The following is a 13,013-nucleotide window of genomic DNA, read 5'->3' on the forward strand; positions in this document are numbered from 1 at the left end:
TGAGCTTACAAGTCATGACCAAAGAGGGTATTGTCGAGGCGGCGACAATGAAAAGCCGCTTTCGAAAGCTCGCTTCCAGATGGTTCAAAAAACGAGAACGGATAAAACGCGTCTCTACGCAACAACAACAAAAAACTATAAATAAAACATAATAAAAGTAAAACAAGGTCGCTATAAGAAACGTTCCATTGTTTACGATAAATCGTGTAATAAAAATCAAACCCGCAAAATTATAATTTGCGTAATCACTGGTGGTAGGACTTCTTAGGAGTCCGCACGGGTAGGTACCACCACCCCGCCTATTTCCGCCGTGAAGCAGTAATGCGTTTCGGTTCCAAGGGTGGGGTAGCCGTTGTAACTATACTGAGACCTTAGAACTTATATCTCAAGGCGCATTTACGTTGTAGATGTCTATGGGCTCCAGTAACCACTTAACACCAGGTGGGCTGTGAGCTCGTCCACACATGAGTCGACTATTATCAAAGCCGGCAATCTGACTTTTGGACAATGATTGGTAAATCAGAAAAACGAATTATTGGCTTTGTATTCCATTGGCAGTCACAAAACTCTTCGGAACGACATCTTAGATAAATAACAGGTTAACTATTAACCTTTATTTAATGCAGGTTTTGAACCGTATTCTTTGAAGGAGACGATTATATTCAAATCAATTTGTATTGACATATCAATAATTTTTTTTTGTCCAAATGCACAGATTGCCTCCTTTGATGATAGACGACTCACATCTAAGCAATAAAAAAAAAATATCAATTCTGCTTCCTATTAAAAGTTTATACGTATTGGTTAGCTCTCCTAGCTTATAATAACTAGCTTCTACAAACTGTCTTAGTAAAAACATTTAATTAAATAGCGCACAAATTGCAACGACCGCAATAGGTCCATTTATATATGTGATGGTTTCCTGTAGTTTAACAATGTTGTGAAACATTTGCGCCGAGAATACAACAGAATAAGTACTTCCGCAAATCGAACACAAAGCTCCTTAGTATTGCGCAATAACTAAAATCAGCGTTCGCGAAGTTAAAGCTCCTGAAATGTCGTTCAATAATAATCGGGAGCAGTTTATTACTTTTAAGTAACAGCAAAACAGAAGTGCTGACACTAGAAAAATATCTTCTTTCGCGAATGCGCTAATTTTTTTATTTTATTGCTTAGATGGATGGACGAGCTCACAGCCCACCTGGTGTTAAGTGGTTACTGGAGCCCATAGACATCTACAACGTAAATGCGCCACCCACCTAGAGATTTAAGTTCTAAGATCTTAGTATACTTACAACGGCTGCCCTACCCTTCAGACCGAATCGCATTACTGCTGCACGGCAGAAATAGGCAGGGCGGTGATACCTACCCGCACGGACTCACAAGAGGTCCTACCACCAGTAAAATAGGACGTTATAATTTAAAAAATTAAGTACCTGAGACCTCATAGATCAGCGTGGACAGAAACGACTATTGCGTCAATATGATACCGTTCCTCAAGGTTTTTAATTTTAATTTTATTTGAGCACGAAACACTTACTTACCCGATCTCATAGATATGAAATTAATCTAAATTAAATCAAAATTAATACCATTTAAGTATCAAATAGACCAAAAAAAATATCTAATGAATATAAGTAATTATGAAAACCCAAATAATAATGAAATTATGGTCATTATCGTAGCCTAATTAATTGTGGTTTGGATGCGAAGTGCTACCACCCAGTTGTATAATATAACTGTTATCACACCCTTTAAGCTGGAAAGCATTATTACATTACCGCCTTAAGAGGCAAGGTGGTACTTCACTGTGAAAGCTCATAAGATCACCAGAAAGTAGGTGAAACGTGACCGACAATGCCTCATCTTCCGGCTGGTACTGACCTAGAACGCTTGACCCAATGGTACCCCGACCGAGAGACTAGATGGCAGTGGCAGAGACAACCGCCTTTTCGGCGTCCAGTGGACACAGAGTGGGGCGAGACATGTGGCTCACTCCGTAACGCGTTATCTTCTCGCCACCTTACCACGTTGAGTTCTGTGTTATCAGAAACACGGACGCGGGCTGTTAACTAACAGGGAGTTTTAGTCGATTCAACTCCGATGTGCCCCGCTTACCGCCTCCAAGTCCAGAGATTCCCTCTTAACCCAACATTCAATAAATAGTATGCTGCTATTAGATCTCCGTAGCATCGGACATTTATTGAACTTTCGCACTTATAAATATCATCATAAAACCACATTTAAATAATTAAATTTGATTATTATCTGTTCGCAAAAGGGCGTTTTATTGCAAGCCTCCATCACCTTTCGCGATAAATTCCTGATAATGAATGCACTGTACAACACTGAATGCATGCTTAATTACGTGGCTTAATCCGTATTACTGAAGGCCAGTTTTAGTGCAAATATCTTCGAGATAGGCGTATAAATTTGTGCACTATAACGCAGCACCTTAATTATGATCTAGATTGTTTAGACCAGTGGTTCCCAAACTTATTTTGTCTACTGCCCACTATCAGAATAAATAATTTTTTAGCGCCCCCAATTTTTTCTACCTACACAAAAACCACTATAGCGAGAGCTCAGTCGTGTCTAAGAGTCCTCCTAGATTAAATTAAAAATCGCCTTCCAAGGCTCTACACAACGCCCCCATTTTTTTCTGGGTCTCTTACCGCCCCCCATTAGGCCTACAGCGCCCACAAGGGGGCGTTATCGCCCACTTTGGGAAAGACTGGTTTAGACCAACTTGCTTTGGTGAAATTCGTTAGAGTACCCATCAGAGTAAAAGATGATTTGAGAGCAAATTTTTTTAATACAATTTTAATAATACTAGTCCTTTGAATTTTGTCTATATGTAGGCTTTCACTAGAATTATTATTATTATGATTATTTTGTCCTTGTAAGCAGACGAGCATACGGCCCACCAGATGGTGAGTGGTTTTTATTTATTTATTTTTTATTGCTTTGATGGGTGGACGAGCTCACAGCCCACCTGGTGTTAAATGGTTACTGGAGCCCATAAACATCTACAACGTAAAAGCGCCACCCACCTTGAGATATAAGTTCTAAGGTCTCAAGTATAGTTACAACGGCTGCCCCACTTATCAAACCAAAACGCATTACTGCTTCACGGCAGAAATAGGCAGGGTGGTGGTACCTACCCGCGCGGACTCATAAGAGGTCCTACCACCAGTAAAGGTTACCATCGCTCATGGACGTCAGCAGTGCCAGGGGCAGAGCCAAGCCGCTGCCTACCGTTAAGTACTCTCCACAAGCCTCGTTTGCAAAAGGACGTGTCATAGCGCTCGGGAAATACCGAAAATTATATACGAAAGAAACAACACTGAATAATAAGAAATAAAGTAGACGTAACGACATATTCAGAAATACTTTAGGGATATAAAATTTAAAGGTTGTGTGTGAATCGGTCACCTATAATGTTACATTTTTTATCTCATCTTTAACTTTTAAATAAATTTCAATATTAAAATAGTTTTCTTAAGGTACGTCAAAGTCAAATTAATAAAAAAAACACGTCAATAATGAAGTTTTTCCGCATTTTTATGCATTCGTTTTGATAGTAGATAGGATACGCTGATGTTAAGCGATTATTAGAGCCTTTGAACACGACTAGAAAATAATCTCAATGAATACAGCAGTAAACTCCCAAACACGCTCAGCAGGTACCACTACTCATGATACAAACTTCTGCCGAGAAGCAGTAACGCGTTTCGGTTTGATGGGCGGGGCAGCCGGTGGGCTGTTAAAAGTGAAACCCTACAATTCATGTCTCGAGGTGGGTGGCGGCATTTACTTTGTTAAATAATCATGACACGAAAGGTAAGATCGTGTGAACAGATTATCTGTAAATAAGTAAGTCGTGACATCTCTACCACGATCTACCTTTTAGGTTATTATAATACAAGTTTATAATAAAAGTTTTTACAATAATATCGGTCGGGAATTACATTTAAATTTTCCATGGTGATAAACGCACAAATCTATCGAATCTAAACGACACGGAAATCTAATCTGACTATGACACCAAGCATTATAATCATTTCTCATCACAGACCAGGTCTCATCACAATCAGGTCTCATGACAGACCTAAATCGGATACAATAATACAATATTTCGGAAAACTTACACAGACTCACAAGAATTATAAAAAAAATATAAATTGTTAACAGCAATACTAATTAGACATATGAAACCTCAAGCCAGAAGTCTGAAATCTTGGTCTGACCACGTGCAACAAGTCTCTTAAGCGCCCTATAATGCGCTAATTTTTTTTTGACGTTTGACCTTCTAGCAAGATTTCAGAGTGCACAACACCGCGATACTCAAAGAAAATAGTCAACACGACTAAGTTTTGATTTGATAAATAACGGATGCAACTCAAACTCCGCGCCACAATGGAGAGCAGTTGTGCCAACGTAACAATTAAAAAAAAATTAAGTTTGGAACCATAAACAAAATTCATTCGCGATACTTTATTGACAGGATGTAATTTTCAAATTCATTCAAACATCGACAATTATCTTGATACATAATCGTTAATATAGAATGTTGTTATTCCAATCAAAGTCTTTATTAACTCATTTTAGCCAGGAAGCAGGCGCCCTTGGAATTAATCGATTCAATTTTAGAATTCAACAATAAACTATTATAACAAAATTGAATTCACTAAAAACTGAGCTCTGTTACTAAGAATTTCATATCGACACAATTACAATACGTCCATTGTGACTAATGACAAAATTATTTCATATGAACGTATCGGAACGATAATTTACCGCATGCAAAAATAAAATTAATTGAAATTTGACCAATGAATAAATTGTGCGTTACGTCTATTGTATCTACCGAATTCGGATAAACAACATTCACATTTAAAACAACGATATTAATGTATTTAATGTAGATCGATCGCAAATAATCAAGGGTAATAGTAACATTTTTGGGCGACGCCAGTAATGGATTAGCTATTAATGAAGTTTATCGCTTCGGGTGCCGCGTGAGGTTATGAAAGAATTGCTATCTTATCAGACCTGTTTTATAGTGTCGTTCATTGCAATTCAACCAATCGCAAATTATATTTCATTTTTAAATTTAAGAACAGAAAATACTAACATGTGATAAGAACAATGTGTTGGGTATAAAAACTAAAAGTTTTATATTGTATTCTGCTGTTAAAATGTGTAGGTAATAAATCAAGAATTCAAAAGCATAACAACTTCGTAAAATTTTAATTCAGTTTACACAATTGAAAAGTTTATATTTTATTAGCAGAAAAATTCGGAAAGTTATAAAAAAAAAGTACCAATAAATTACATTTCGCAAAACTTAGACAAAGAGTTATATAGCTATTTATTACAATACTTGTAAAGTGTTTCGATAGTTTCTGACCAAACACAAATCGAGACCCGGTTCGCCTTCACCTATATTTATCAGTGTACGTAATTAAGCGACCCAGTGTCTGACTCATCAAAAGATTATTATTTGAGCCATAAATTCGGTCCATAAATCTTATATAATATTCTAATACACCACACCTAGCTTGCGATAAAAGGGAAAGTGAAACTAATGGAATTATGTATGCTCTTTTAAGTATTGCTGTCGATATCAATATTTTCTTTATAAGTTTAGAAGTTTATTTATAATCATCGAGACTTCAGTTTGAAACGAATATCTGTAATATTTTAAGACCTGCAAATAGATGACCACGTCATTTCGGATCCTCCCTATCCACTAACGGTGCTTTCAGGTACCTCAAGCACCGGTCATCGTTCTCGTCGAACCCGTGGCTTGCGACGAAGGGCTCGGCGAGTACACTAACCCACAGACACAACCCAATGAGTTTCTCGCCAGATCTCAGTGGGTCGCGTTTCCGATCCGGTGGTAGATTCTGCGAAGCACTGCTCTTGCTATGGTGTTAGCAACTTCGCCAGGTTTGAGCCCCGTGAGCTCATCTACTCGTTCAGTAGCGCTGATATAGCCTCTCAAGGCTACCAGCTTAGGTAGGAAAAAACATATAGATGACTGACAAGAAAGAACTGAATTAAAAAACAGACAAAAAATATATAAGAGTCGCTCGTGATAATTGACATTATGGTATCTATGATTGCTTTCACTGCCCAGTTGGGTAAAAGTGCACGCCCCTCCTGATATTAAGGGATTGCTGAAAACCAAAAACATCACAAAGGGAATGGTGCCGCCCCCTTGAAACATGAGGTTGAAGATTCAACTGTATCACATGGTGTGTCAATGGTATCACAATTTTATTCTATTGTATAGTGGCTGTGGTAATTCTGGTAACTACGTAATACCGTGATAAGCTCCCACAAGACACGCTGTGTAGAGATGTTTCTTGATGTTTGGGTCGTGACGATATGCACGTATACGGCTCGAAGGTGTTTCGATTCTTATAAGAAACTACCCACGAGTTACTCGCCGGATATTCGGATCTTCTCAGTGGGTCACAATTCCGATCAGGTGGTAGATTCTGAGGAGCACTGCTCTTACTAAGGCTAGTGGGAGCAAATTCTCTTAGGTTGAGCCCGTGAGCTCATCTATCCGTCCGGACGTAGCTGGAATAGCCCCTTAGGGTACCAGCCAAGAGGTAGAAAAAAAAACATGGCTGAATAGTTTTTGGGAACGTTTTCTTGATCAGCACGCTCTTATTAATTGTTCGAATATTGACGACATAAACACATTCTTGAATTATTCTTTACTTTACCAAGTTATTCTTTACCTGAATTTCCAGGAGTTGAGTTACGTAACAACCAATGAACTATTTTAGTACCCACTTAGTAACGCCTCTCAATATACGTAATACGTAGACTACGTTTTATATTTATGTATCCAGCGATTGAATGTATTTATGACGTCAAGTCTGATGCTCTTCTTTTATTTATTTTGAATACAAAATGACCACAGAACCAGCTTCGTAGAATAGATAAACTGAAACCAGAATATTTGAGAGGATCTCATTCAGCACAATGTGCATTACGTAACTATGCCTCGATTGTAACAATCCACATTTAAAAAAACCGTGTATATCTTTCGTTTTTTTTAATACGCTTTTATTAGCTTCAGACGTATGTATGTTAGTAGGTATATAACGGAATCTTTGAATATGATTTTGACCCTCTTCAAAACGTCGGATTTACTCGAAATATTACTTATTAAGGACCGATGACAATTAATAAAAAAAAAAAATGAATAAATTGAAAAGTAATAAGTAATAGTTTAAAAAAAACTAACAAAATACGCTATCATAGAAAATCAAACTAAAAATAGAATATTTTTTTTAATAAATCTGAAATAAAAATAGCGTAAGAAAAAATGATTTTATTGTAAAACAAGCGTGGGGTGCTGTTCAGGATATTATCAAAATAAATCTTCTACTCATATCTGTTCATAAAATATTTATAGCTACTGATACCATGCTGAACTATTTTTTAGTTGGGCTTTCTATAAAAGCGTATTTTGTTAGTTTTTTTAAACTATTATTATTATTATGGAAACAACTTAGGTTATTGCCTGAAGGGATACTTTAAATAATTTAACAGGAAACAGTCGAGGCGGCGCCAAAGCTTCAGCATTTTAAGACAAAATGTTGAATAGTATAATTTATATTCTGTAGTACTAGTTCGGGGTTTTTTGCACTATTAAAATTAACGAAGTTTTCGGGTTCAGCGTACAACCGTAATGACTTTTTAATTCATGATTTGAATGATTAACATTAATGTGTGAGAATATAATTTCAGATTTTCATGTTTTTATTTATTCTACTTTACTTCTATTTTTTAATTTGTTTTATCTAGATAGCGTACAATTAATTTTATATATCAATCAAATTATGTACTTGATACATATAAAAAATATATATGCATAGATGAATTAATTATATCTGAGCTATTATATATACAGCCACCGTATCATCTTACATCGTATTTTTCTATACTAATCTATACTAATATTATTATGAAGAGGATAGATTCGTTTGTTTGTTTGTATTGACCACTACCAGCTCTTCAGAAACCCTGCTACCCCATTTTATAAGTAATTACGGTAGCTACACAATATTTCATTTTAATATTTGCGAAATTACCCCTAGACACCGCCCTCTGAGTTTCTCGCCGGATCTTCTCAGTGGGCCGCGATTCCGATCCGGTGGTAGATTCTGCGAAGCACTACTCTTGCTGGGGCTAGTGTTAGCAAATTCTCTCAGGTTGAGACCGTGAGCTCACCTGCCCGTCCGGGCGCAGTTAGAAAGAATAGCCTCTTAGGTTACCAGCGAATAAGTAGGGAAATATATTGCGTAATGATACTTGATATTAAATTGATATTTAATTTTCTTCTTTTTTTTTTGATATGACATGACATTTATTAGACATTCATATTAATATTTCAACAATTTTATTACTGTTTTACTTGTTAAATTTGAATTTCAAAGTATGTTTTCATTAGGTACTCTTTTTATTTTTATTATTGTATTCCATCATCGGGCCGGTGAATTGCCAATGTTATGTACGCCATACGCATGCATCAGGCCATAAATTAAATAGTTTAAGTTTTATTTTCAATGTTTGTGATGTGGCAGTACTTTTTTTTTTTAAAAAAATATGAAAAAAATAAATGTATATATACAATTCAAAATGTTAAACAGGAGTTTTTTTTTTTTCTTTGTTTCATACGTTCAAATTCGAAAAACTTCAACATTATTTCAGTAAATGGTTAGTTAACAAGTCAACTTCAAACGTACAACATCCACGTCGTCAAGGTCAAACACGACGAGCAGTCAACAACCTGACCGTACCGAAAAGGTGTTAATTATAATAGGATTTTCGTAATTCGCAGTCTGTGTAAAAGCCGACTGACTAATTCCTTTAGAACGCTGTAACATAATCTCTATATCTATGAAGCAAAAACTTTGTACCCCTTTTAAACGAAAATTGTGCGGACGGAGTAGTATAAAATTTCCCACACTTATACAGAATATAGAGGAGTGCAGAATGTTAATATGTATTTTATTAAATTATGCATAAAAAATACATTAAAATAATAAATAAAAACATTACACACACTACCATGTATTTGACACACACACGCAGGCATACTATTTGTTTAATGTCAAACTTTTCTTATTGCTTATAGTCTGTGGTCAAATTAAGAATAGATTGAATATTGTTTGCCTTATTTTGTATTTAATGTAGTCTTGGCGAAATCTGTGATTATAGAAGTCTATTAATTAGTCTTTGACCATAGAATCATAATAGTATACAAACCTATAATTTCAGTCAATTATAGTCGAATTTCGACTACCAGGGGACCACTAGTGTAATGAATTTTATTTAAACAAAAGAAGTCTCATCGAATGTAAACATTGTCTTTATAACCACAAAAATATTAAGCAGTAGGCAGCGGCTTGGCTCTGCCCCTGGCATTGCAGACGTCCATGAGCGACGGTAACCACTTACCATCAGGTGGGCCGTATGCTCATCTGCCTGCACGGGCAATAAAAAAAAAGGAACGAGGGCACGTAAGTTGTTTTGTGAACTACCAGGGATAGCATCGGGCTCAAATACACTCAGCTTCTCTATATATATACCTCTAGATGGATGATACGCAATTCTAAAGCAAAAGTTCGTTTGTATGGTGCAGAAACACTAAAGCAATAGTAGTAAAGTTAAAAATCACAAAACCGCAATCAAAATGATTCCTGTAGCTTTCAAGCATAATTTGAGTTACTAGACCATCATAGAAAAACGTATTCCACGTAATTTCTAAAGCCTTTCCCAAAGTGGGCGATAACGCCCCCTTGTAGGCGCTGCAGACCTAAAGAGGGGCGGAAGGAGACCCAGAAAAAAATAGGGGCGTTGTGTAGAGGCTTGTGAGGCGATTTGTAATTTTATCTAGGAGCACTCTTAGATACCGACTGAGCTCTGGCTATAGTGGTTTTTAAGTAGGTAAAAAAATAGGGGCGCTAAAAAATCATTTATTTACAAAGTGGGCAGTAGACAAAATAAGTTTGGGAACCCCTGGATTAGATGAACACATCATCAATGTTTTTTGTATAACCTTTACAAATTTTCCTAGTAATCATAGAATATTAAATTGGAGACAGTACATCATGGTAACGAGAGAAACCGGTGGAGCATGCGATCCCGACACCGTAACTGGACACCGTGCCGCTTCGATGATCACCAGCCCTGCATCAATGATTTCATCAGCCTTCAGGTCATTATGGCCTACGCCCTTTACGACAGCTTCAATTTATATGTTTATTACTAAAATATACCGCACAATGGCACTGACACTTGACAAGGAGAAACTGGCTTAAATTCATTTTTCCCCTCGATATTTTTAAATGAAACTTGCGGAAATATAAAATTTGTTCAGATTATATTGAAGTCCTAGTTTAAAGTAATGTTAATAGAACATAATACTGGTAAAAATAAAGTAATCTAACTTTTTTTGATAATTTTTATACCAAATAACAAGCAAATTTAAATATATTTCTAATTTATTTTATTTACTTTGACATTTGCAAATAATATGATTAATTTAAGTATGGGTAATTTTTTAATAATTTTTTGGGGGTGGCCTATGTCCAGCAGTGCACTGCCGCAGACTGATGATGATGATGAATTTTTTTATCATACTTAAATTAAATTTAATATTTACAAACTGCACATACAATCTACATATTTTTGAGTTGATACCTGCAATCGGTACATCGATTATGAGCAGGTTAGTATATAGTAGTTCAAATATTTTATAGGTAATTAATATCACATATTCATGTGTGATGGTGAAGATTCTCTATGCACTGAACACATGCAGTGCTAGTGCTAAATATTCAGCTATCTCTTTTAACATTTGAAGATAGTAAAATGGAAATTCGTTATCAGTATTTGTTATCTTCAGTGTGTTTTGTGCAGTTTTTATCTTAACATCAAGGTAAATTAGTTTAACTTATTAGTCTTAATTCATTTGCAAGGTGTCTGAAAATTAACAATATTATTTAAAAAAAAAATTACTATGAGATAGTGACTTTATCACTTAAAAATACAAATAGCAATTAAGTTTTCATTCGTGTAATCAATATTCCTCATTTGAGTTCATTCTGATTTACTATTTATTCACTGTGTCAAGTTGCAACAAAAATAAAATCCTAGAGCGGTCTTAATTTTATTAAGGAATCTTACATATAAGTATGAACTTTGTCATTCATATTACATTTCTTTTTAATATTATTTGTAACAAAATCCATTCAAAACTAGTTTAATAAGTTTGTTCAAATTTGTGATTTAAAATGTTTATGTATTTGTAGAATTTGTTTTATTTTAATATTGATCGTAATCAACTTGATTTTGATTAATTATTTTTAGTCAAATTGTTGTTGTTGCAATTTTTGTTAAAATTATTTGTGACTGAGTTTACAATATCCTTTACAAATTCATTCACAAATCATGTAATATTACTTACTACTAATTGCTATTTTTATTATTTAAGTTTTCCCAAAAGAATTTATGTAATATTTGTAATTAATTCCATAATGTTTATTTAATGAAGTATGCTTATAAAATTAACTAAATAAAATAATAGTATTAGTTTTTGTTGAAGTTACTCAGAAATTTCCATACTTTTCTAGGCAACAAGTAGACTCAAGGTTACAAAAATTAGTAACTTCTTACAACATGAAAATATTAACACTTCTCAGCTAAATGTTTCGTATTTATTTCTTTTATTTGGTTTAAAGAAATATTGAGAAGGAAAAATTATGATTTAATTTTTTTGGAAATAAATTTGCGGTGTAATATCAACGTCAACCTGAAAATAGCACGACAGCCAAAGGTAAATTTGTTATTATGCGTATTTTAGGCTTACAAACTCAAAAAGGACGCATGAGGAAAATCGATAATCGTAGCAAAAATTCAGCAGCGCTGACTATATTATTCACATAAGAATTTCACGAAGAAAAATTGCAGTGCCCTTACTATTAGATATTCTGATCGAAAACACAATAAATGTCCAGCAAGTTCAATAAAAATAAAAGAAATAACCGGCGTACTCACCCATTTTGATGATACCGCTCACGCCAGGTCGCAACTCAGGAATATTTACTGGACTCACTAAATATTCATTATCACGTTAACATTAATTACTACACACATCAAATTAGCGGTGATAAACAGATTAAAAATTATGTGATTCTCAAGGAAAAATCTAATTGAATTTATATTCGAACGCAATGCTACCCGCCGATGCAATTGCTGTCAATTCAATGATTTCAACTATTGTCAAAAACGCGCGTGTGCCGCTCTCTGTTCAAAAGACGATATAATCTGTGGATACACTGTGGACTTCAACGTGAAACTTTAATCATGTACAATGTGCGTACTCAGACAGACATAATATTGCTTTATTTTCGTCAGGCATTTCTATATTGGAGTGAAATAAAAACAGAATACTTTGATGATAATGGCCTACGTGGCTAAGCCTTTTCAAGCTACTACTAAACTTCTATCATGCATCTGAAGTAGCAGCTAGTATGTTACCTAATTTCTGTCTATAGTATTTGAATAGACATGTTATTCTGGATTAAAGAATGGAATACCACTGTATAGAAACAATCCTCATGTTCGCAGACCTAAGGAAGCTGGAAGCGTTTTAGTTTCATACTAAACAGAGAGCATATTATTTCGTAAAATGTCGCGAAGAGTGCTTGACAGTCTCTTTTCTGTCCATAATTTTAACATACAATAGCAACTCAAGTACAAAATAATTTAAGTCATCAGCACATACACGTATGATATATGGGTCAATCGAAAAATTGTACCTAAAAAACTTTCGCTAAATAATAAAATCAGTGTGATTTTAGATCAAAAGAATCAACAAAATTGACAGCAAATTCTGAATCAATTTTCCAGCATTAGTAGTGTGAATAATTAACCTGATAGACCAGGTGACATCCTACACAGTATTAAGTGGTCACCAA

General features: G+C 34.9%; 1 protein-coding gene across 1 annotated transcript in view; it reads right to left on the minus strand.

The window, feature by feature from the left end:
• LOC733061 (actin-binding LIM protein 2) overlaps positions 1 to 12,344 on the minus strand; it is a 105,473-nt gene extending 93,129 nt beyond the window's left edge. Inside the window, exon 1 of the mRNA XM_062676336.1 lies at positions 12,091 to 12,344. Within this exon, the coding sequence (XP_062532320.1) occupies positions 12,091 to 12,094 (4 nt within the window). The 5' untranslated portion in view covers positions 12,095 to 12,344. The remainder of the gene's footprint in view (positions 1 to 12,090) is intronic.
• Between the last annotated feature and the right edge of the window lie 669 nt (positions 12,345 to 13,013).

Source organism: Bombyx mori, chromosome 26 (assembly GCF_030269925.1).
Source record: "Bombyx mori chromosome 26, ASM3026992v2".
Taxonomy (NCBI): Eukaryota; Metazoa; Arthropoda; class Insecta; order Lepidoptera; family Bombycidae; genus Bombyx; species Bombyx mori.